Source organism: Charadrius vociferus, unplaced genomic scaffold (assembly GCF_000708025.1).
Source record: "Charadrius vociferus isolate BGI_N301 unplaced genomic scaffold, ASM70802v2 scaffold280, whole genome shotgun sequence".
Taxonomy (NCBI): domain Eukaryota; kingdom Metazoa; phylum Chordata; class Aves; order Charadriiformes; family Charadriidae; genus Charadrius; species Charadrius vociferus.
Window position 1 is genome coordinate 260,985 of NW_009646340.1, and position 23,705 is coordinate 284,689.

Here is a 23,705-nt window from a genome sequence, read left to right on the forward strand (position 1 = left end):
CCTAGAAGAGGCAACAGAATCTTTGGTAGCAGGCTTATGAACTTGGTGAGGTGGGCTTTAAACTGAAGGGCTTGGGGGATGGGGTCCAAATGGCAGTGCTCATGCCATATAAGGGGAATAAGCCAGGCCAACCAGGGCAGCCGCAAATGTTACTTAGCTGCCTCCCAAGGTGAGAACCAGAAAGTCATCCACCTCAAGGGTGTGTAAGGCTATGGTGGATCCTCTTGCACTCCTCCAGGGAAAACTGCACGCTCTGTTACCTCTCTGAAATGTCTGTACCCTAACGCATGCAGCATGGGGAATAGACAGGAACAACTAGAGATCTGTGTGCAGTCGCAGGGCCATGGTCTCATTGCAATTACAGAGACGTGGTGGGATAGCTCACATGACTGGAATGCTGTCATGGATGGCTGTGTACATTTTAGGAAAGACAGTCCAGCAAGGCAAGGTTGGAGTTGCTCTTTGTGAGAGAGAAACTGGAATGTATCGGGCTCTGCGTAGGGGTGGATGAAGAACAAGTTGAGTACTTATAGGTAAGAATTAAGGGGCAGGCTAATATGGATGATACTGTTATGAGTGTTTACCACAGGCCACCTGATCAGGAAGAGGAAGTTGATGCCACCTTCTACAGGCAGCTGAAAGTAGCCTCATGACCACAGGCCCTGGTTCTCACAGGGGACTTCAACCACACTGAATTTGCTGGAAAGGCAACACAACAGGCACACACAGTCCAGGAAGTTTCTGCAGAGCATTGATAATAACTTTTTGATGCAGGTGGTGGAGGAGCCAATGAGGAGAGGTGTGCTGCTGGACCTTGTGCTAACAAACAAAGAAGGAGTGGTTGGGGATGTGAAGGTTGGGGGCAGCCTTGGCTCCAGTGACCATGAGAGTCAGGTGGAGGTCAGGATCCTGCATGGAAGAAGCAGGGCAATAAGTAGATTTACAACCCTGCACTTTAGGAGGGCTAACTTTGGCCTCTTCAAAGACCTGCTTGGAGGAATCCCATGGGTTAGGGCTCTAGAAGATAGGGCGGTCCAAGAGAGCTGGTTAATATTCAAGCACCACTTCCTCCAACCTCAAGATCAGTGCATCCTGATGAGTAAGAAAACAAGCAAAGGAGACAGGAGACCTGCATGGATAAGCAAGGGTCTTCTGGAAAAAACTCAAATGGAAGAAGGAGGTTTATAGAATATGGAAAAAGGGACTGGCCACTTGGGAGGAATATAGGAACATTGTCAGAGGATGCAGAGATGCAACAAGGAAGGCTAAGGCCCACTTGGAATTAAATCTGGCAAGAGATGTCAAGGACAACAAGAAGGGCTTCTTCAAGTACATCAGTAGCAAAAGGAAGACTAGGGAAAATGTGAGCCCCATGCTGAATGAGGTTGGTGCCCTGATGATGGAGGATACAGAGAAGGCAGAGTTACTGAATGCCTTCTTTGCTTCAGTCTTTACTGCTAGGGCCAGCCCCCAGGAATCCCAGACCCTGGAGGTAAGAGAAAAAGTCTGGAGAAAGGAAGACTTTCTCTTGGTTGAGAAGGGTCAGGTTAGAGATCATTTAGGCAAACTCAACACCCACAAATCCATGGGCCCCTGTGGGATGCACCCACGAGTGCTGAGGGAGCTGGCAGATGTTATTGTGAAGCTGCTCTCCATCATCTTTGAAAAGCCATGGAGAATGGCAGAGGTGCCTGAGGACTGGAGGAAAGCCAGTGTCACTCCAGTCTTCAAAAAGGGCAAGAACGAGGACCCAGGAAACTTACAGGCCAGTCAGCCTCACCTCCATCCCTGGAAGGGTGATGGAACAGCTCATTCTGGATGTTAGCTCTAACCATGTGAAGGGAAAGAAAGTTATTGGGAGAAGTCAGCATGGATTTACCAAGGGGAAATCATGCTTGACCAATTTCATAGCCTTCTATGATGGCATGAGTGGCTGGGTAGATGAAAGGAGACCAGTGGATGTTGTCTACCATGACTTTAGCAAGGCTTTTGACACTGTCTCCCATAGCATCCTCATAGGTAAGCTAAGGAAGCATGGGTTAGGTGGATGGACAGTGAGGTGGATTGAGAACTGGCTGAATGGCAGAGCTCAGAGGGTTGTGATCAGCGGTGCAGAGTCTTGTTGGAGGCCTGTAACTAGTGGTGTTCCCCAGGGATCACTGCTGGGCCCAGTCTTGTTCAACATATTCATCAACGACCTGGATGAGGGGACAGAGTGTATCCTCAGCAAGTTTGCTGATGATACAAGGCTGGGAAGAGTAGCTGATACACCAGAAGGCTGTGCTGCCATTCAGTGAGACCTGGACAAGCTAGAAAGTTGGGTGGAGAGGAACCTTATGACATTCAACAAAGGCAAATCCTTGCAAAGGCAGGTCCTGCACCTAGGGAAGAATAACCCCATGCACCAGTACAGGTTAGAGATTGACCTGCTGGAAAGCAGCTCTGTGGAGGAGGACCTGGGAGTCCTGGTGGACAACAGGTTGACCATGAGCCAGCAATGTGCCCTTGTGGCCAAGAAGGCCAGTGGTATCCTGAGGTGCATTAAAAACTGTGGCCAGCTGGTCAGGGAAGGGTATTCTCCCTCTCTATTCTGCCCTGATGAGGCCACATGTGGAGTACTGTGTCCGGTTCTGGGCTCCCCAGTTTAAAAAAAAGAACTACTGCAGAGAGTCCAGTGGAGGGCTAGAAAGACCATCAGGGGACTGGAGCACCTCTTTTATGAGGAAAGGCTGAGAGACCTGGGTCTGTTTAGCCTGGAGAAGAGAAGACTGAGAAGGGATCTTATCAATATCTAAAGGGCGGGTGGCAAGACGATGGGGCCAGACTCTTCAGTGGAGCCCAGCAACAGAACAATGGGCAACGGGCACAAACTGGAACACAGGAAATTCCAACTGAACGTGACGAAAAACTTCTTTACTTTGAGGGTGATAAAGCACTGGAACAGGCTGCCCAGAGAGATTGTGGAGTCTCCTTCTCTGGAGATATTAAAAACCTGCCTGGACGCAATCCTGTCCAACCTGGTCTAGGTGAGCTTGCTTTGGCAGGAGGGTTGAACTAGATGATCTCCAGATGTCCCTTCCAACCTCTTCCATTCTGTGACTCTGTCTGTTTTCCTGTACCTACTGTTTCTAATTGAGTAACTGCCTACATATCTATCCATCTTTGGCTTTTATTCTGCCCATATTTACAGCTTTGCCCCTCACTAGAGAGAGAATTTGTTTTGTGCTGCATGAGCAGACAGTCTTAGCACCTTTTGTCTATAAATTAGAAGCATCATTTATGTATCTGCCAGGCATCGACTCCAGTAAATTACCTTAAATTAACCTGTCAATGGAACTTGTGCTCTCTCTTACTGCTCCGTGCTTGAATTCAGTAGGTTGAGTCTTCTATCCTGAGTCCTACTGTGATTCCATTAAAGTCACTGCAATTACACCTCTGGCGGGGGGGGAAAGAGCAGAAATCAGACCCAGTGAAGAGCATATGTAACTAAGATGACAAACACCACTTGGAGGGATAGCTTGGATAGAAGTAGCTGTTTTCTCTACTGCCCAACTTGTTGTTTTTAAGGTCACCAGTTAATCTTGCTTTCCTCTTCCCCCTTGGATGTCTGGATTGCTTAATAAAATAAGGATCTGCAGCATCTTTATAGATGCAGCCAGGTCTTCTTTCCTTTTCTGTGCATGCTAATTATGATGAGCTAAGAGGAATGGAGGGAAAAGTCATAGATAGGAGATCTGGATCTTCTGAAGAGCATTTCCTCAAGAAACGTAGGAAATTGAGCCACCTAATAGAGGTATCATCACTTACATCATTTTACACACTTGCGTTAAGGAGAAAGTCTCCTGTGGTTGGCTGATGTCTGCTTATATTCAGAGTGAAAAAGCCAATTGTTTCTGTTCTGCTTCCCTTTGCAGTGAGTTTGTATCATGGCTCACAGAGATTGGAGAAATAAGCAAACCAGAGGAAGGGGTGAACCTGGGACAGGCATTATTGGAAAATGGAATCATTCATCACGGTGAGTGCTCCATGCCATAAAGAAATGTCAGCTTTCAGTAATGCCCTGGAAATGAGGATGGAAAACTGACTGCAGCTGTTCACATCATGTTCAAATACTTTCCTGTACCATACCCATCAAATCCTCAAAATGTTTAATGACTTTTGGGGTTAATGAATGGGCAAATTTATATCTTGAAAACAGGACTAGTTGGGTATCCTGAAAGGGTCTATGCCTGCAGTTGCTTGATTTCTCTGTAACATCTTTGTTGCGAACTATATCAGATATATATTCCTTTGTACTATGTGTGTTTGAAAATCTGTAGTGATCAATAAATGTAGCTTTCCATATGAGACATCAGCAATACAGATGATAGTCGAGCAGTCCTCTTTTAGACTGGGGCACTGGTACAAACAGAATGAGGGGCTCCAGACAATAGGTCATTCTTTCTAATGAGACTTCTTCTCATAAGAAAAGAGTTGATGGAGGGTCTGTTGTGGGATTCGTTCTTTACAGCTCATTTGGCAATAATGTGTCTCTTTAAAATAGTGATGCACCATATTTCTTCATCACACCAAGCAAATGACCTTGAAGTGTAGCAATGAGGAGTATTTTAGAAGAGTAGGATAGTGCATACAAAAATGCTGCATGGCCAAAGTAGCACAAGACATTTGTTTGAAAATTTTCTGTGCTGTCTGCGTTTCTACTAAAATAAGATCTCTATAATTTCTTCAGATTACGTCCTTTAAATCCAGATTTGGCCTGCTATTTCCTATTGTTTTCATATTGCATTATGCAGACAGAGCAACATAGTCCTATTCTAGTTAAACAGCAAGTGCCCCAATTTCAATATTCAGGTGAGGTTAGCTGCAAAGCGCACATCAAAGGAATGCAGTATATAGGTCTTAAGTCACCAGTGGTGTACATTTCCATACAATCTTTTGCAAGCCAATTTAAATAGGGGAGCCATTTAATTAGGCTAGTCTTGCTTTAATCTCTTGGTAACTCAGCTCCACAAACTTGTCTTTCAGGTGACAATAACGCTGTTAAGAAATTATGTCTGTTATCTTCTTTTAATTAACACAGAGAAATCTAATATGAGCAGTACCATAATCCTTCATGCACATACACGTCCAACCCTAGGTACCAAGACATACTTTAAGGCACATTCAGACTTTGAAGGGCTTTGAGCAGGAGCTCAAAAGCACTGAACTCTTGAATACTTGGCCCTAACTGTGGCTTTGGAGAACTGAAACACTCTGGCTCCAATGTGTAGGGATCCCCTTTTGGATGAAGAATGCTTTTTTGTACGTGCACCCTTACGTGCCTAAGTTCTGAATGTGTACACTTACACTGTTGGTGCAGAAAGTTCTCCTGAGACTTGTTATTTCATGATGACTGTTTACCTTGCCATAACTTTGTACTCTGACAGTTTCGGCAGTGCCCTTTTTCTCTAAACACAGATCTACAGCTCAAAGAAAGTTGTGCTGTTATGTGTACTGCTCCCCTTATTCAAATGCCCTGAGTGAGATGCACCTGGTTTGGTTTTAACAGAGTTCCTGATGTTAGTGTCTCCAAGGACGGTTATTGCTAGACATTGGAAGGCATTTGCAATGCTGCATTTACTTAAGGAAATATCCCTTGAGATTTTTATAAATCATTAAACATGAAAGTATGCCATTATGTGTCTCCTAATGTAGCAAGAACTTAAAACTTAAGCATCATAATGAAGCCTTTACCCCTGTTCTACGTTAGGCAATATCTTTTATCTTTTGTTTTCACTTGGCATAGCATTACTGTCAGGTGAAAACTGCTGATCTCTCAGCCTGCCTGAGCAGCAGGGCCATAGAAGATTGCTAAATGCTGAGCCCTGTGCTAAGTGCTTAGCTCTGTGTGTTTTATCACTCAATTTCCTCTGTATCTCCTTTAATTCTCACTATTTTATCACGGACTGCTGATGTGGAAGTTCTGGTACCTGTCACAGAGCAGAGGCAATCAGAACCTGGTCTGCTGCGTGCCAGACAAAAAAGACGTTTTCTGCAGACTTCATTCTCAATTGTATTTAGAAATATAAAATCCAGAGCTTGCAGACACTCACAGAAATCAATAGCTTATGCAGCTTAGAGATTCCACTGTATACAAAAGGATATACACCAGATCCTGCAAATTTTGTTTTATTCTGTGAAATTAAGGAAAAAAAATCACCAAAAGCAGGAATCTTTATTTAAAGACCAGGATGCCCTGTGTAATGAGGGAAGGCCTTAAGAATTTCTGATCTCTGCCTTCCAAACAATTGTTCTGCCCACTCTGCAAGGGGCAGATTAAATCTCAAACTGAGTACTGGTACTTCTGAGTCTGCCTCTGTTTAATTGTCTTTAGTCATCCAGTGCAATCAGTTTTCTCAGGTTAATCAAACGCAGGCTAAGGTACATCTTAAATAGTGTAAATCCATATTTTCTCCCAGTTCATCAAATGCTGTGCCTTCACTATTAAACACTGCATCCAAAATATTCAAGGGTCCTCCAGCACAAAGATCTGGCCATGCTTTTGTTACATTGGCAAAGGCAGGAAAGATTACAGTGACTAAGATACCCTACCTTATCTGCTGTCTGCTTTGGTTGCTCTTCTCTAGATTTCCTCCTCCTTCTCTACGTAGTTGTAACTGGTCTCCATTAAATTAAGCTGTGAACAATGGCATTTCTATACTATGTATGGTAAACTCTGAAAGATACTTTACTACTTATTTTGAATTTGAACAGTCATTGGCACTTTTTACTTCTAATTATCACTTATTTACTAATCAGTGAAACAAATAATTTCTACTAGTTGCTAAATTTCTACCTTCAGTATGAGGGTTTCCCACCTCCATGTTCTATTGAAATAGTTTACCTTAGAATAGAGACAGGATAAACCTACATATAATTGGATATGGACTTCAACTGTCTTCCAATCTGGTCATTGGATAAATCTGTTTGAAACTGGGTAAGGTTTTTAACTCTTTTTTGATTTTGGCCAATGCTTCTTTTGAAATGGTTCCTTATCACACTGAAACATCTTTTGTGTCCTTGTCTTTGAGGCCTATCAGTATATAGCATTACCCAGTAAGATTTTAACTGCTCCACTGTGCTATGGCTATTCTGGGTGAAAAAGCAGTCTCTCAAAAATACTATTTAATTTTTAGAGGGAACTCACTAGTAAATACAAGAACCATGGTAGAAGAATATCTCTAACAGCTGTAGTTCCTCCCACCAGCATGCTTCTGCTTTTGGACTTGCAGAACTGCAAACATGACTTTAGTGCTGTAATAACTGTTGTGGGAATTTGCAGGCACTTTGTTCAAAACTTATCAAAAAGTCACATAGTCCCAATTACCTTCACTAGGACTGTTTCCAAAGACTTACATAAATTGAATCTGGTGTAAAAGGAAGAAATCTAAATTTTATTGGAGCTGCAGTATTTTAGAAAACTGCTTTTGTTGCAGGAGCTATTCATAAGTGCACATAAGCATAGGGGGCAATAAGGGGCAATTTGAAAAGGTCTTCAGAAAATGATAGATATCAGCAAATACTTAGGTGTTGATGTACCAACTGGCCTATGTAGAAAATGGCAGGGGAGAAAAGACTAATTTTAATTATCATACCGGTGTTATAGTTTCAGATAAGCACCAGTTTAAGAATGAGCAGGTGATGTACAGATTTCGCTATGATGATGGAACATACAAGCCAAGAAGTGAATTGGAGGACATCATGTCCAAGGTTTGTATTATCACTCTTAGTTGGAACTTTGTGATTTGCATAAGAACGATCAAAAGAGTTTGCTCTACCTCCAAATGTCATTGACCTGTTATATAGGAGATCCCTAATGCTGTTTATCTTTGTTGTATTAAGCTATCCATCCCAGTACCATAGAAGACATTTGCTGTAGCAAGGGGAAGCAGAGCAATAAATAACAATAAAGTTGTGACTGCACCTAAGACTGCTGATTGCAATCCTAATATAGTAACAAAAGGTCTTAAAAGAAAACAGTAAGCCATAATACAGCATGTCTGCTGCAAATCTGGGCATTATGGTTCAGGGAGATAGAAGAGATCAATATTTAACTGCTGTTCCTGATAATTGCATGTCAAATGAGTTCTGTTGATCCCATATCTGCCCTAATCCCTTTTAATAAATTGGATTTCTTCTTATGGACATCAGTTCATGGGGTAATTGTGAGGAAGGTTTAATGGAGAAAATGTTGGAATGGAGGTGATTAGAGATAAAAGAACAGATTTTTTTTGGCTTCTGGAAGCAGGGAAATAAGAAAGAATGTTTGACAGAGAGGGTAAGGGAACTGTTTTGAAAAACAGTTAGTCAATAGATAATTTCAGCTGAGTAGAGACATCAGTGTCCAGGTTTTGCTAGCTTTAGCTGGTCAATGTTTCTCTGAAAAGGAAAAAAACTGATAATACCATGCATCTTTCCTTCTTCAGGGTGTGAGGCTCTACTGCCGGCTACACTGCCTATACACTCCAGTGGTAAAGTAAGTTCACCTTCATGATCTCCTTCCATATATTATCTGGCTTTGTTAAAGGATGACGTGCTACTATTGAAATCTTGCTTCTTTCTTATTATAAACAGCAGTTTTCTGCATTTGCTTGGCTCTTTTACTACCCTTCTGTCTCTACAGTTTAGATCTGTAGTTGTACTTCTGCTGGAGGATGTTGGAACTGGGTTCTGGGAGAGTGAAAGGCTGGTGTTATAGTCTTCCTGCCATTTGCTTTCCCTATCAGTTCATGAAAGCTGTTAGCATGACACAAGTTTATTTGTTTACTCTGGCATTTTCTGTGCGTTAAAGTGGGTGTGATTAGTAAGTCACTACTGATTCAGGGCAGATCGTGTGGTGTGACTGTAGCTGCTCTATTATTTGGGTTATAGAAAATGTAAACAGATGCTAAAGTGATGTAAACAGGTTCTGATGTGATGCTAGGATTCTTTCATTCAAAGCACTCTAAACAAACAAAAAACAACTGGAAGTGGAATAAAACCTGAAGCTGTAATTTGAAAAACAAACTTGAAAATTTTGGGTGGAGTCTTCAAAACTTAGGTCTGTGTAAATAAATGCTGAAGAATTGAGATAATCTGCAAGTGTGAGTTAACTCTCTTCCCAGATCTCAGGAGATGATTTTCAGATGTTGTTGCCTTACTGTGACATCAGATGAACATTTCTGGCCTGTAATGGAAACCACCCTGAGCCATGTAGGTGTTCTGATTAGATGTTTGTGATTGAAAATTAGGCATTTTCACTTAGGAGAACTTCATTTTTACGTACAAAAAAATGATGAGGAAGGAAAAAACCTCCGGTGGGCATGGCTGGAGTCCCAAATTCAAAAAACCAGACCTCTTGTCCCTGAGTTGTACAACAGATGTTTCTCTGAGAGATGCCATTATCATGCGGAAAGGAGCAGCAAAGATAGTTACAGTTCATCTGTCATAAATTTGCCTAATTAGATCTCTGTTTTTTTCCCAGAATAGCCATTCTATAATAGTACAGATTACAGTTAGCCTAAAGGGGGTGGAGAGAGCAGGCAAGCGTGATGCAGCCATTGCTAGGCAAAATGGTTATGTATATGCATGTGTGTATGTATTTGCACATACCAATTTCACCCCTTAAGATGGGTATTCACATGCAGAGTAAGAATAATGGTAAGTGAAGCTTAAAAAATTTCACAGACCTCAGGGTGCCCGCAAACTGAAAGGGATGTTGTCTTATGCTGCAGGGAACCCATAAGGACAAGATAACCACAGGCCTGTCTTGTGGTGTTTTATCATTGGGCTATTTTTGTAATAAAATCCCAGCTGGAGAATCTTCTCATATCAGGATTAATCTGTGTTAGTAACAGCATGAATTTAAACTATTTATGACCAGTGAAAAATAGCAGACTCTCAGAAGTTATAGGATCCTTCTGGATAGACTTACCAGTCTCAATATGTTCAGGCTTTTCTTCCCGTCATTCTCTTTCCTACTCACTCTTCCTTTTACCTCCCTGTTAGAAAACTGAATCTCCTAGGCTGTCATCCTTTTATGTCTTCTTACCATGTCTCTTTGCCTCTGACAAGCCTGATGTTAGCCTCAAGGAGCTAGCTTTTAGCCAAGCCAGTTGTACAAAGCCTATTACTTTCTGCTATGTCTTTGGACCGCTGCTGTATCTGGCATCTTCAGACTGCTGATCCCTGCAGTCATGCTGGCAAGGTTGATGAGGCCTAGTTTTCTGGTGCAACCTTTCTTGTAGAAAATCGACAAAAATGCTTGGAGACACAGGGGCATATGCCAAGAGGATCTGGAGGAATCATAAAGTTCAAAATTCAATGGCTTTGTTGACAACCTTGGAACATAATTTTGCTTAGTTGCTTTCCCTGGAAACTTGGGGGGTTCTATGTAGCCTTTGCCTTTAAAATTTTCATTAAGTAAACTCTGACACTGATGTACTTGAGGACAAGATGATATACCCCATTGGAAACAAAGTACGCTACTTTGGGTGATCATACATAAAAAGTAAAACATTTTCAAAAATCTTAGATGTAGAGAAGGTTCTGAATATGTCGCTGCTCCGGTTTGGGGAAGATGTGAGGGTGGGAGAGATTGCTTCCACTTACACATGTGATTGACAGTACTTCAGTGCATAGATGGGCTGGACCCTGTGAACAGCATTATATTCCTCTAGTTTCTGTGAGGCGGCAAGGTTCTGCCAAAACCTCAATGGTTTCCACATCTATATTTGACTATTCACCTGCAGCTCATGGTTCTGGATAACATTCTATGATTCATGCTCTACTCTTGTTCAGGCTAGATTGAAATGGGGGAAAAAGTCAGTTAACTAATGTTGAAATATTCATTCTGACAAGCATTTAACTTCAAGCAGTGAAAGACTGGGCCTTGGACCGAGATCCTGATGCCAGCTTATTCAAAACTCTACCTCCATGTCAGCATCTGTATTAAAATGTTAAGAGTTGCTTCTCACAGTCTGGAAACTCCTACTTATTAGCCCTCAATATTTTAATGCTTTGCTTTATTGTTCTGACATTTCAAAAGCACATTTTCTCAAGATAAGAGTGTGAGAAGGAAAAACTGCCCAGAAAACTCCCACAGTTTTGTGCTGGGTTTAGCACATTACTGGAAGACAAGTCAAAAAATGTGTGTAAGCACTATGAGGAAAGCTTTTGTTCTGAGCACACATATTTCTGGAAATGCTGTCATGTTTGGGGTTTTGTGTTGTTGTTTTTTTTTTCCAAGTTCTGAAAGTCCTGCTTCCCTTTCTAATTTCTCACACCCTGCATTCTGCAAAAACACAGGCATTTCTGTGACTGCAAAAGCCAGTCACAACATATTTGTATCTGTAGATGATTAGTAAAAGGAAAACATGAGTAGGATGAATTTTAGATTGTGGCTTGATTTTAGGTTTTTAGAAAAAAGGAAATATCAAATGGTGTGGTGCTAATGAAAGAGATTGATTTAACAGAACTAAAGAATAAAGTCTTCTCTTGAGCTGCTGTATAGATACATCCGGACTGTAAAACAGTCACAGTGGCTGTGAAAGTTTCCTTCCACAGTCATGCCAGTGGACCCCAAGCTTGAAATAGAAGGACCACCTCCAAGGGTGAGAGAGGAATTAATTCTTCATAGCCATTCAGCATTTGGCCTCTCTACTGAGACTCTCAACAAGAGGGAGCCAATTAATGCAAATTAATTGTGGTAATGGCTTTTGTAATGTGGAACTAGGAACTGGATCAAGACCACCAAACTTATTTCACACAGGCCAGTAAACAGCCTTAAAATGGAAAGAGCTTTTCATTCTCTCACGAGCTGGATTAAATCCAGTGACCTGGAGGTGAAAGGTGTTAGAGCCCGGTGTCCTGAGCCACATAGTTCTCTTATATTTGTATCAAAATTCTGTAGAAGTATTTTATGAAAGACTAGAAATGTCAATTATCTCCATGGCTCTGAGAAGAGGAATGGAAGAAAGCTGCTAAATGCAGCAAGTTACAATAGGGTTTCTTTTCCGTATTTGAGGAGCAGTGCTGCTCTCTACAAGGGCTGTGTGTGAGATGGTGCAAGTTGTGTTACAAGACCTAAATACAACACTTCTTTTTTTTATTTACAGTGGCTGAAATTATCTAATGCCATAAAAGAACACTGTGTACTCTATTTGTATCTGGCTACTGTGTGATATTTTGCTAAAGGAAGTAAAATCTGAACAGGTGCAGAGAATCAGGAAAACCTCTCTTTACAGAGTAGGTTAAAAGGTGCTTAATTCAGTGAGCATAAGAAAAAGGGGGCACAGCGGAAATGTGTAGGGTCACTGTCTATGAATACATTGATGGCTAAACACTAGAGAAGAACTATTTAAGCTTGTAGATGGGGCTGGCACTGAGCCTATAAGTATGAACTGGACATGAATGGATGGATGGAATTCACATTAGGGTGGAAACTTGGAGATGACTTCCAGCCAGAAGAATGTGATTTTCAGCAGGCCCGATGGTGGCAATATTCTAACCTGAGTTAAAGAAGCAGCTCAGTTACACGTGTGAAAGGAATGTTCTGGTTGCCACTGGTAGGCATATGAGCTCTCTGAAGATGGCATGAAAGAACACCTAGAGAAATTTGAAATAACACTGCTCTGTATTGATCTGAAATATCTTCCTAATTCCAGTTGGTAGAAAAACTAGTCCATTGTCCATTTTTCTAGTGAAAAAGGATATCTGCTTCCTATTATTTGTCTTATTTATTTGTGCCTTGGAGTCTTCTTTTTTTTTTCCATCTATATTTCTTCATTCCTAAATTTCATAATAGTAGGTCACAATAGTATCTGTAGGTTTGGAGTGTAAAAGAAATGTTTACTTTTTTGTCCTGATTTTCCCTGAATTCTCTTTCTTGATCAGAGACCGTGACTACCATCTAAAGACCTACAAATCAGTAATCCCTGCAAGTAAACTAGTGGATTGGCTTATTGCACAGGTAAGAAAATTTTAAGATGATGCTGTCTTTGACAAGTAGCTTAATTTTTCAGTTCCGTTTAAAAGTAAATAAAACACATTTATCTAGAGAACATAATTAACCATATTTTGATACTTTGAACTTAAAATCTTACGCTTTCTGTTATTGTTCATTTGGTGAAAACTTGTTATTTGGCAGCACAGAGCAGAAGAAAGTCCTTTGTTAGACTTAGGAGTAGTGAACTGGCTGTTCTCAGGGATCTTTTCTATTTCTTGTGATTTTCTGAAGACATTTAAAGCAATGTTGATCTCATTTAATGACTTATAGGTATGGTACAATTTTATGGAAAAATGTATCTAGAGTTTTACACCAACAACTACACCATTGTCATTAGAAATTGTAGTTGCCCCACATTTACCTTGTAATTACAGAGAAGAGCCAGTAGCTTGGGAAATTAAAAATTTAGCTTTGAGAATCTAAAGCAATCTAAAGGGAGAGTGTGCCTAAAAACTCACCGTCATAGACTCAAATGCACATTCTGGTTTTATCTTAAATGATGGTCTGATTCACAATCACATTAAGTCCTATACTACCAAAATAACATAAAGGGAGGTTAGTTTGAATAAGAATCAAGCCTCTGACAACCAGGGATGTTGTCCTTCAGAAATGTTTCCTGCAATTGCATTTGACATCCTCCTACATCAATAAGATTGATATGATTTAAGGTTTTTCTGTGCCAAATAACTGGATGAGAATGGAGTAGTCAATTGTTTTCCTGTTAAGAGCATAGAGAAGAGCAAGGAAATTAGTACTGAGGTTGTCATATCAGTTACATGTGATTTAATGGGGTCTTATTCATGGAAAGCTGAGGGGGGAAAAAAAGTCTGCTTTGTCTGAAGAAGAGAGATGTAATCAGGCTAATCTGGCCAATATAATAATTAATCATAGAGCCGTAGGCAGTAGAAAGACTCAGATAGCAAGGTAAAAATGTCAGCTCTTGGTCTGGAAAAGGTAGCTCATTTCCTTCCCCATTTTTCTTCATTTTGGTAGGTTAATCTGGCTGTTAGTTCTCCTGTTTACTGAACTTTACATTGATTGAACCAGAATGTACTAAAGCCAGATATGGAGATATGGAAGACTCTGTAATTTATATTGTACATGTATACAGATGCAAAGATGAGGGAAATTTCTTCTGTGCTCAGTTAAAGGGGAACATTGTTAAACATTTAAATCACTGTGTATGACTTGGGCAAATTCCTGTCTATGTGGCTAAATCAATCTTTGGTCATAGATGCTTACAAATAGTAGTTTTCATGGGGATTCGCTTGAAGTTTTCCTGCTAGATTGAACTATTTTCTAGCAACCATTCATACTTTCGCCATACTAGCTAACAAGAGATTTTAGTGGGAGCTAGGGAATGCTCAGCTTTTTGCAGAGTCGTGCATTTATTTAACTGCTCGAATATCTACCTTTCAGTTTAACTTTAGGCATCTGTTCTTGAAAATCTTGGTGATGGTGTCTGATCTGATAACTACCTGTTACACAAAAATACTGGGATATATTTATTTTGGTTTCTGACAATCAATTCGTATCATGATTTTAGTATAGAAATGGTGCACAAAAAAGTGCAGACTATAGTTTCTGTTAGATTTAGTGGCATAAGGATATCTTTTAGTCTTGAAGGATAGTGTCTCGCATTTCTGTTTGCAATTTAGACTATAAATGCAGCGGGAGCCCTCCTTAACGAGAAAGCTATTTTTCATTTCCTTGACCTTTATGAATATTCGTAAGACTGAACAGAGCAAAAGCCTAAAAACTTTTTTATAATCGAAGAAACAGCATCATCTGCATTTGGTACCTTGAAATTGTTGGCTATTGTACTTCTGGCAAGAGATACGTTGGGTCTTCAGTGAACCTTAATCTTGTGTACATTTGAACAGTTGTTTTCCCCTATGTATTGTATGCACTCTGAGTCTGGGACTGGATAGGCATTAAGAGCTCTATTATTAGATGTGCAGTGTATTTGTGGCTCCGTAAACATCAGGGGTCTGTCGGAGCTGAGTGTCTCTGACTATCAGGTTTATTAATAAGTGCCCTGTGATATACTAGCACAGATTAGTCACTACAAGGGAGTTTTTGTACGTAAGAGAGGATAGTCAAGGGGTTTTCTAATGACTTGGAGATTTAATGTTGAATTTGCTAGATGTCTTTTTATTGTTTATAGCTCTTCACAATACCTATTGCGGTTTTCCCCATAGTATGTCTTAGGCAAATTGTGCGTGAGACACTAAAATAAAGCATTAAGTATGATGGTGGGGAGAAGCACATATGAGCATAAAGTGCTGATTGCAGAGGAAAATGTTCATGCCTCTTCTACAGACACAAAGTCAAATCCTGAAGAATATAATGCTGTATTAGAGTTCTCCGTAGGCATTACTTTAGTGACCCTTTGAATGTAACAGAGAAATCGCTTCAGCAGTCAGAGCCTGAAAGGAGAAATATCTGATCCATATCCATGGATTTAGACTGAAAGCATCTATGAATTATGTTATGGTCCCTATGCATATTTAGAGGTAATCCTCGAAGGGAAGGGGCTCGTTCTTTCATTGATTCTGGACCCTCTAAACTTCATTTTACAACCTACTCTTTCTCCCACTGCCAGTAGGCTGAGAACAAGGAGGAATACAGACTTCACTTATAAATGTCAGAGCACTTGTACTTCACAGAATCTGAGGTGCTACTGAGGGTGCACTAAAAGATTGCACTGCCACAAAAACAGTACTTTTGTCATCTGGCTGAAGATTTGTATCTTAGACCTCAAGAAATGATCTATGATAAAATACTACCAGTTGAATCCAAAGTCCTAAGTCTAATACACTTAAAATTGCAATTTTTTGAAAGATAGAGTGGACGTAAAGGGAGAAATGCAAAGTAGAAATGTGCTGGTAAGACTCTAGATCTTTTGCTCCAGTGGGTCTCTTATCTCTTTCCATCCATCCATTCGTCCATCCATCCATCCATCCATTCCTTCTTTCTATTGCAGTATATATTGCACCTCTGTGCATTGCATTACCTTAGGCTTTCTCCTTCCCGCTTGGAAGGAACACTTCATAATCTTAAAACTCTCCTTTTCTGTGGTATCAACAAAATATTTAAAAGTGGTTTGGTTGCTGTTCTTAACTTATCCGTGTTCATCTGCTTTTTTTTCTCCTGAACAATAGGTCTCTGACCTATATTGTGAACAATATAGGTCAGAGACCTTCTGAATTGCTGGGCTTATGCATCTGAAAGACAATCAGCCATGGGTTATGATTAGGGCTTTAGACATCACATCGTTACCAGAACTAGACAACAACAATAATAATAGTAATGTTATCAGTAGTAATAGTAATAATAATAATGTGCTTTGGACATGATTCTTCACTATGGTACTGACTGTAAACTGTTTTTATAATTCTATCAACTCAAATTCAGTGATTGTATTTGAAAAAAAATCATCTTGTCAAAACGAGTGTATCTAGTTTCACATCCCAGTGCTGTATGAAAAGTTGAGACACGCATTTTGTGAATATTGTTGATTTTAAGTGGTTCCTTTTTCTTAAGATTTTTGTTACTGCTTTTGCTGTGTTTGGGCAAATTGCCACATAACACTTAGAAGTACTTCTAGGTGAACTGAAATGATCTGTTTTAAGTTATATTTTATAATTAGGGAATGCTGTTTTGCTAGGGGAATGCTTTGAGGCCAAGTTAACATCATCAGGAGTAGCCAAGTCTGGTTTAGTGTCTTCCTACACAAAGATTTTGTTGCCTAAACCAAAAGTAGATTCCTAAAGGTTAAGAGAGTAACATTGAAAGACATTTCTCCTCCAGTTTGTTTACAGTTGAAAGAATAAATTAGATTTTTAAGTCCCAGCCTATGTAAAATAAACTATCCATTTATCCCATAAAGTGACACAAAGTGAGCATTGAGAATTGTCGCATGACAAGATGTTGAAAATGAGGAAAGCCTTATGAAGACTTGAAGTTAGTTTATAGTAAAAGTTAAACTTCATGTTTTTTAAAGCCCTTTTTCTTGGCTTTCCTTGTGTGATTACATAATCATGCAGTTTCTCCTGCCTTGATTTTTTCCTACCAAGACAACAGTATTTAGTTCTTAATTTGTAAATGTCATGCCTTTTTCTTGCTCAGAAGTCTCTTCAATGAGAGAGCACCAGTAGTGCTGCTGATTGGCAAGAGCTGATCCTGTTTTACCCTGTATTTAAATAATATCTTTACATCATAGCAGTGTCCTTTGCCAGTATTTGCCTGGCAAATAGCTACTGCTCTCCTTAGTAGGACGTGAAGCCCACACCGATGATGTTCTGGCTGACAGGATCAGAGGGCTCTTGGTCTGCAAGCTAGTTTGCAAGCAAAGTCAGTACGCTACTCGGCAGTTGATGCTAGAGCTTCAGGATATCTAGTTCTCCAGATGGAAGGGAAAAAAGAAGGTATAATACTTGTTTAGGATACAGCTTCTAATTTAGTAGGACTGAAGGTAATAAACTGAAATTACTCATCTGCCAAAGCAGCAGGTCCCCTACCTGCTGGAATGAGCTGACCAACTGCTCTTAGTGAGATAGCAGATCCCAGGTTCTCTTGTGCCTGTTTGGGGACTGGGAAGCAGGTAATCTCGCATCAAGTGACCAGTGTTAACAATATTTTTCATCTGGATAAGACCAATAGTGCCTGCTGATGTTTACCAGCACTATTTAGAACTTATATGTCTGCCTAAAAATTACAACCAGCATGTTTGTTAAGTCCTCACTTGTGGCTGCTAATTAACAAAGTCGTAGAGAAAACTAGGCATTTCTTGTATTTAACTGGATTGTAGATGCAAAACTTAATGCTGCCATTTCAGGTAAATTTGTACATTTGCAAGTCACCTTTGGTACCTGTTTTGAAATACTACACTCAAGGCTGCAGGTAGTGAGAAACTAAAGCCTTTGTTCTTAGGTCTGCTGTGTAAGAAAAGAATACCACTGCAGTTTTAACCAGTCTGTACTTTGGAGGTCGCATACACTGGGTTTACTCACGTTTTTCTCTGAGTTTTATTCTCTGTGGCTAATGGTCCTGAAGTATGACACTGTGATTGCAAATAAGAAGTCTTTACATTGAGATCATGTTGTGTCCCTTTGTAGGTTAAACAGCTACTTTCCAGAATCCTGGTCTTTGTCCTCCTAGTTCCTGTAGGCAGCAAGAGATGCTATATATAGGAATGAGTGGGGTTTGGGCAATGGGGTAGCTATTTTAATTTCTTGCTATTGTTACCTACAAAGAGCACCCTACTAATTTCAGAGCCACAAACTATGTGGTGGGGAAGGGAAATAATTTAGCTTAGGAAGTTGTCTGAGATGTAATATTTATCCTCTTGTTTCTAGGGAGACTGTCAGACTCGGGAGGAAGCTGTCGCACTGGGTGTTGGACTCTGCAATAATGGCTTCATGCATCACGGTAATGCATCAATATTACTTCCCACAGCCAATTAAAGGAGCTCTTACTTCAGTCAGATTAGCTGACTGTCTGAAAATCTCTTTTCTATAGGCTGTGCCATACATGCTGACATGTATACAATTGCAGGAATCCTAGCACGTCCTGCTAAAAAGAGGTCTTTGAGCTTACACAAAACGTCTAAGCCTACTACCTTCCCAAGTGAATCCTCTTGCTAATAGTTATGATGTGCCCTGAAGCGATTCGACAAGCTAGAAGGGGCATGTTTTTTGACTGCATCTCTTTCAGAGCCATCAGACCAATCCATAGCCAAGTACTGTCCTGAAATATCACCAAGAAATGTCAGGTACAAAGTAAAATTGCCTAGTACTTGCCACTTGGACAACAAGCATAATCCCTAGTGCTGAATCTCTGAAGCTTCCAAATCCGAAGTGCCAAATTGCCAAGTTAGACATCATCTATCCTCAGTGACGCTGCTGCTAAACTGGGAAAGTAAAAAACCCACACCTGTATCAGTATCAAATAGCACGTGTGAAGTCCTAAGAGTAAAACATAGTTCCTCCAATGAAACATTAAGTTTTAGTCATAAATAACATTTGCTCTCCATATTTTGAATAGTTTTTGAGAGCAGATTATTGTAAATAACAGAGAATTTGCATAGTACTTGATCAAAATATAAGAATAATTGTTTTTCTTTAAAGAATTTAATCTGGTTTGTGCCCATGTAAACTGTCAGTATACATAGCATCCTTTGGCAAGGAGTTCTTTTGCGTAAGTATATGTTGAATGAAGAAGTTGTTTCTCAAGTTTTAAAATTGTCACTTGCTGCTTTTATTTGAAGCCCCCAGGTCTTGTGTGTGAGAACATGGTAAAAAACTTTGTCATGCCTTCCAGAATTTTACAGATCTCTTTTCCTTCTCAATTCCTTTTTAGGTTGAAAAGCCTGAGTCTATTTAGCCGTCTCTTACCTTTAGTCATCACTTACCTTTAAACAGCCATTTTACTCCTCTTTCCTCCTTTTATGATTTTACCACATTAATTTTCACATGGGAATGGAGCATAAGGTATTGAGTAACATCTTTCTTCCAAGAGGATCTTCTGCATTTTATATTCATTCTACGTGCCAGGGAGGTCAGACATCGTAGAATGACCTACTATGCACTGTGGAGAAAAGTATATCCGTAAAATACATTATTGGCTTAAAAATATAAAGCTGAATATCTGACTCACAGGGATGCATCTGGTCTTTGTTCTGTAAAGACCGGGGAAATGTTTAGGATTTCTTTAAATTTTCTTTTTTGTTTCCAGTCCTGGAGAAAAGTGAATTTAAGGATGAATCCTTATATTTTCGCTTTTATGCTGATGAGGAGATGGAAGGCACCAGTTCCAAGAGCAAACAATTACGTAATGACTTCAAGCTCGTGGAAAACATTCTGGGAAAGAGACTTCTGGTAAGAAATATGTTAATGTAAACCTTGACATTTCCATGAAACTGGTATTGTTTAATACTAGAGGAGAATGAGAAGGAAAGTGATAATAGAGTAGAATTGAAATTCAGGGGAATTGCACCTGTAGCTAGGCTTTTCTTCACTGCATGCATACTAATTGTTGAGCTACTTTGCTGTAGAGCTCCAACTTCTGTAGCTCTGACTTTTCTAGCTGGGCAGACCACATAGCTTATTCTAGTGGCAGGGGAAATCTGTAAGTTGCAGGGTTTCTTCTGTAGCATGTGACCATCCTGCAGTACCTGGGAGCTTTGGATTCACAGCTCACACACACACGCGTGTGCCAATGCAAGCAAGTTCCTGCCTATTTCTAATAGGTCTCGAGCAAAGAGGAGACTAAGAGATACGACTGTTTCATCCAGTTCACAGCCCAACCCCTTTCTATTCCCGTGAAGCCCTTCAGAGAGTCTGGAAGTGAGCTGGGAGCTGGAGATGTTGTCTTAGCAGGCACCATGTGTTTCTCGAGTTCGCTGAGCAGGCACCACAGTGTTGGTGAGGTGGAGGAGAAAGTAATGGTCACTACTATCTTGGGAGAGGTCTGCCATCAAGTTTAAACACCCTTACATGTGAGGTAGATTCAGAAGCAATTTAAAAGACTGACAAGAATACAGACATCCTTGTCTAAGTGATGTGAATATGCCCTGCATTACTGGATTAAGTATCAGCTTTACTTTGTTTATGGAAACCATTTTCCAAAGAATACTGTTCTTTATGTTCATCCTTTTGCAATGTTACTATTATCTCCAGATTCCCACCTCTCTAAAGTCCATCTCAGTCCTTACTGCACTGGGATTACTCTAGGGCTGTTTGGACTTGGTAGTCAGATTGGTGCAAACTCTTTGTTCCGAGATCCTTGTTTAGTGCCAGTGGCTCCAGGCCCATCTTTTTCTGCCTTTGAACACTGGCAGAATACATGAGCAGGATAAAAACTTGGGTCAGAAACTACAAAAGCAGAATTGCTGGAAAAGATCCAGAGGTCCATTATATGGGAAAATTTTTCCCGTGGTTCACACAAACTTCACTGTCTCACTGTTGTCTTGTCTCCCAGGAGACCAGTCTGTGTTTGTCTGAATGGCCAGAAGTAATATTTAAAGCACCATGGTCCCTCAAAATTATTCTTCTCTGCATCCAGTGCCAGAGACTAGCGTGTCAGGTTAATATGATTATCCTCATGGAGAGCTGTTGGATAAAGGGAAGCAGTTAAAAGGTGATACACTTAGTGGGGTTCTTCTGTTGTGATTTGCAAAGCACTCAGAGATCAGTTTCATGTAAATTGGTGGGAACTTCCATTGTTCAGGTATTTTTAATTTTCCACCTTATCAAGACAAGACCGTTTGAGGAAAGAGATTGACTAGTATGTCTCTTCCACTTTTTTTCCTGTCAGTTCAAGTCACTTCTGTTAAAATGCCAAAACTCAACAGTAATATGTTAGCTGTGAAATAAGTGATTTAAAGTTCTTTGATTCTGTTTTCTGTTAATGTAATAATCATGTATTAGTATTCACTAAAGAGACAGAACAAACAAGCAAACCTTGCACATGGACTATTTACTAGGGATTAATCATAATCCCTAATTGATCCTTCCAGTCACTTCATAATTTGGTAACTGAAATATTTGCAACAGGAATAATTTTAATATTACTATTATTGTTTTTCTGAAATGGATCAGTCAGCCCCTGTCAAAATACAGTCCCATCTCAAAAAGTAAACAATCTGAAATGAACAGCACATGCTGAGTAAGAAATCTCCTACTTAGAGGGCACAGATTTTTGTCAAATGAGTAGTAGTCATGCTAAAGTTATGAGTTGCCCTAATTTTCACAAGTAAAATAGCAGTCTCCTGAACGTTTGTGAATAATCCGCAAATAGCAGTACAGTAAATGCATGACACTTATCCACAAAAAAATTTGTGCCCGACTTCTATTTTATGCTGTTATGAGCAGTTATGAGCAGCTGGAATCCTGAGGCTTTGCTGTCTGTGGAACATCACTACTTGCCTCTTGACTTAAGACAGGGCATTGATCCTTCCCATCCCTCGATCCCACCATAGGAGGTTTAATGGAATTTCCTCAGCACTGGCTTTCCAAACGTGCTTTTCCACTGCCATGAAATCCTAGCTGTTTAATGGACAGCTTCTCCCACCCCCTTCATCTAAGTTTGCTCAGTCACTAGAAAGCTTGCCCTTGAAAACAGAAAACAGAAGCTTTGGCAAATATATCATTAGAAATGCCAAGGAAAAAAGTGCTTTCAGTCTGAAAAAATGCATTTCAAACAAAATTTAATACTAATTTATTTGTGCAATAGTTTCTCATTGAAGAATAAATCTTGGTAAACTGAAAAAATACACAACATTCTTTGCATAGTTGAAGAGAATTTGGATTTTGGATTGACTCCAAGCATTGTGACTTGGTTACTCTGTGTGCTGTGTTAATCAGCACCTCTACTTGTTAGCCCATGCCAACCACAACACAAATTACAGCCGGTAGCTTGGAGCTGAATATCAGACAAGGTCCATTGCCTGTGGAGATGGGCCTCCATCAAAGTTGCCTAAGAGGTTTAATGCACACACAATACTAGAGTCCCCGGAAGACTCTAGTGTATTACTTATCTGATCTCAAAAGAAAAGCATTTCCAGTGATTTCTAAAGATGATGCTTGTGTACGTTTTATGTAGCATTCTCAAAACTGTGGTGCTGGCTTGGAGATCTGGACTGTAAGTCTAAACCTCATCAACTTTCCAGACCTGTGATATCTCCTACGTTCCTCCAGGGTATCCCATATTTCTTCTTCTCAGTAGTTTGTTGCAGTAATTGCAGGCAAGAGTAGCGGCCATGTCTCACTGCAGTTTACAGCCAGGGCTGTGGCATGCCCTGGAATTCAACTCATGCAGAGGCCTGAGTACTGTAGTATAGTCAATGAAAGCCAATGGTTTGAGCATAGAAGTCAGGGCTACCTGGGTTTTAATTTAACTCCTCACATGAACTCACTGTGTGGCCTTAAGTGACTCAATGCCTCAGTTTACCATCTGAAAATTAGGATGGTAAATTCGTCTATCCACAGGGCTTTGCTACTGCTGTAGTGTCTAGAATCAGCTTTGAAAATGGAAATGTCCTTATAATTCAGCACTTCAGATACCAAGTTTTTAGATAATAGGTAGTATTGTCATTTGAGTTCATGTCTTCTCTGTTTTAAACCAGCTAATCCCATAAACATAGGATCTACCTTAAAATTGTTGTAAAACTATAAAGCACATTTCTCCTATTCTAAATATGTATAAATAATAGTAATTTGTATTACTCAAATAAAGCCATACTTGGTCCTTAATAAAAACGTTTTGAATCTTTAATCATTGCAGGAGAATTATTTTTGTGTGTTGTGCTAATATAAAATGACCCAATTCTGCAAAATTTCAGCAGAGAGAGAGCAAAAAAGAGATTTCCCTTTGTTCTTCATTATACTAGTGTACCACAGTCTATTGTAGCTTGAGAATTAAATCATTGATTTAAAACACCCCTGGGAAGACAGCCACTAATAAGAGCCCATCCTCTAGGGATTTCTGATCTCCCAAGGAGACGGGCTGGCAAGTCAGTAACAAGACGCATCCGTCATCCAGGTGTGTGAGGCCAGATAAGGGCTTTGAGTGGATTCATGTACTAAAAATTACAATGAACTTTGAAGTGAAAAACATCCTTTAGGCTGTAAATCTTTCACTGTTCAGAATGAACTGTTCAATTTCAGTGCTCAAGTTC

The 23,705-nt window shown here is 40.1% G+C and overlaps 1 protein-coding gene across 1 annotated transcript in view; it reads left to right on the forward strand.

Moving 5' to 3' along the window:
- PREX1 (phosphatidylinositol-3,4,5-trisphosphate-dependent Rac exchange factor 1) overlaps positions 1 to 23,705 on the forward strand; it is a gene marked incomplete at its 5' end in the record, with an annotated part of 105,500 nt that overhangs the window by 46,521 nt on the left and 35,274 nt on the right. Inside the window, 6 exon segments of the mRNA XM_009887424.1 lie at positions 3,915 to 4,015; positions 7,646 to 7,749; positions 8,466 to 8,515; positions 12,913 to 12,988; positions 18,385 to 18,457; positions 19,763 to 19,905. Of these exon segments, the coding sequence (XP_009885726.1) occupies positions 3,915 to 4,015; positions 7,646 to 7,749; positions 8,466 to 8,515; positions 12,913 to 12,988; positions 18,385 to 18,457; positions 19,763 to 19,905 (547 nt within the window).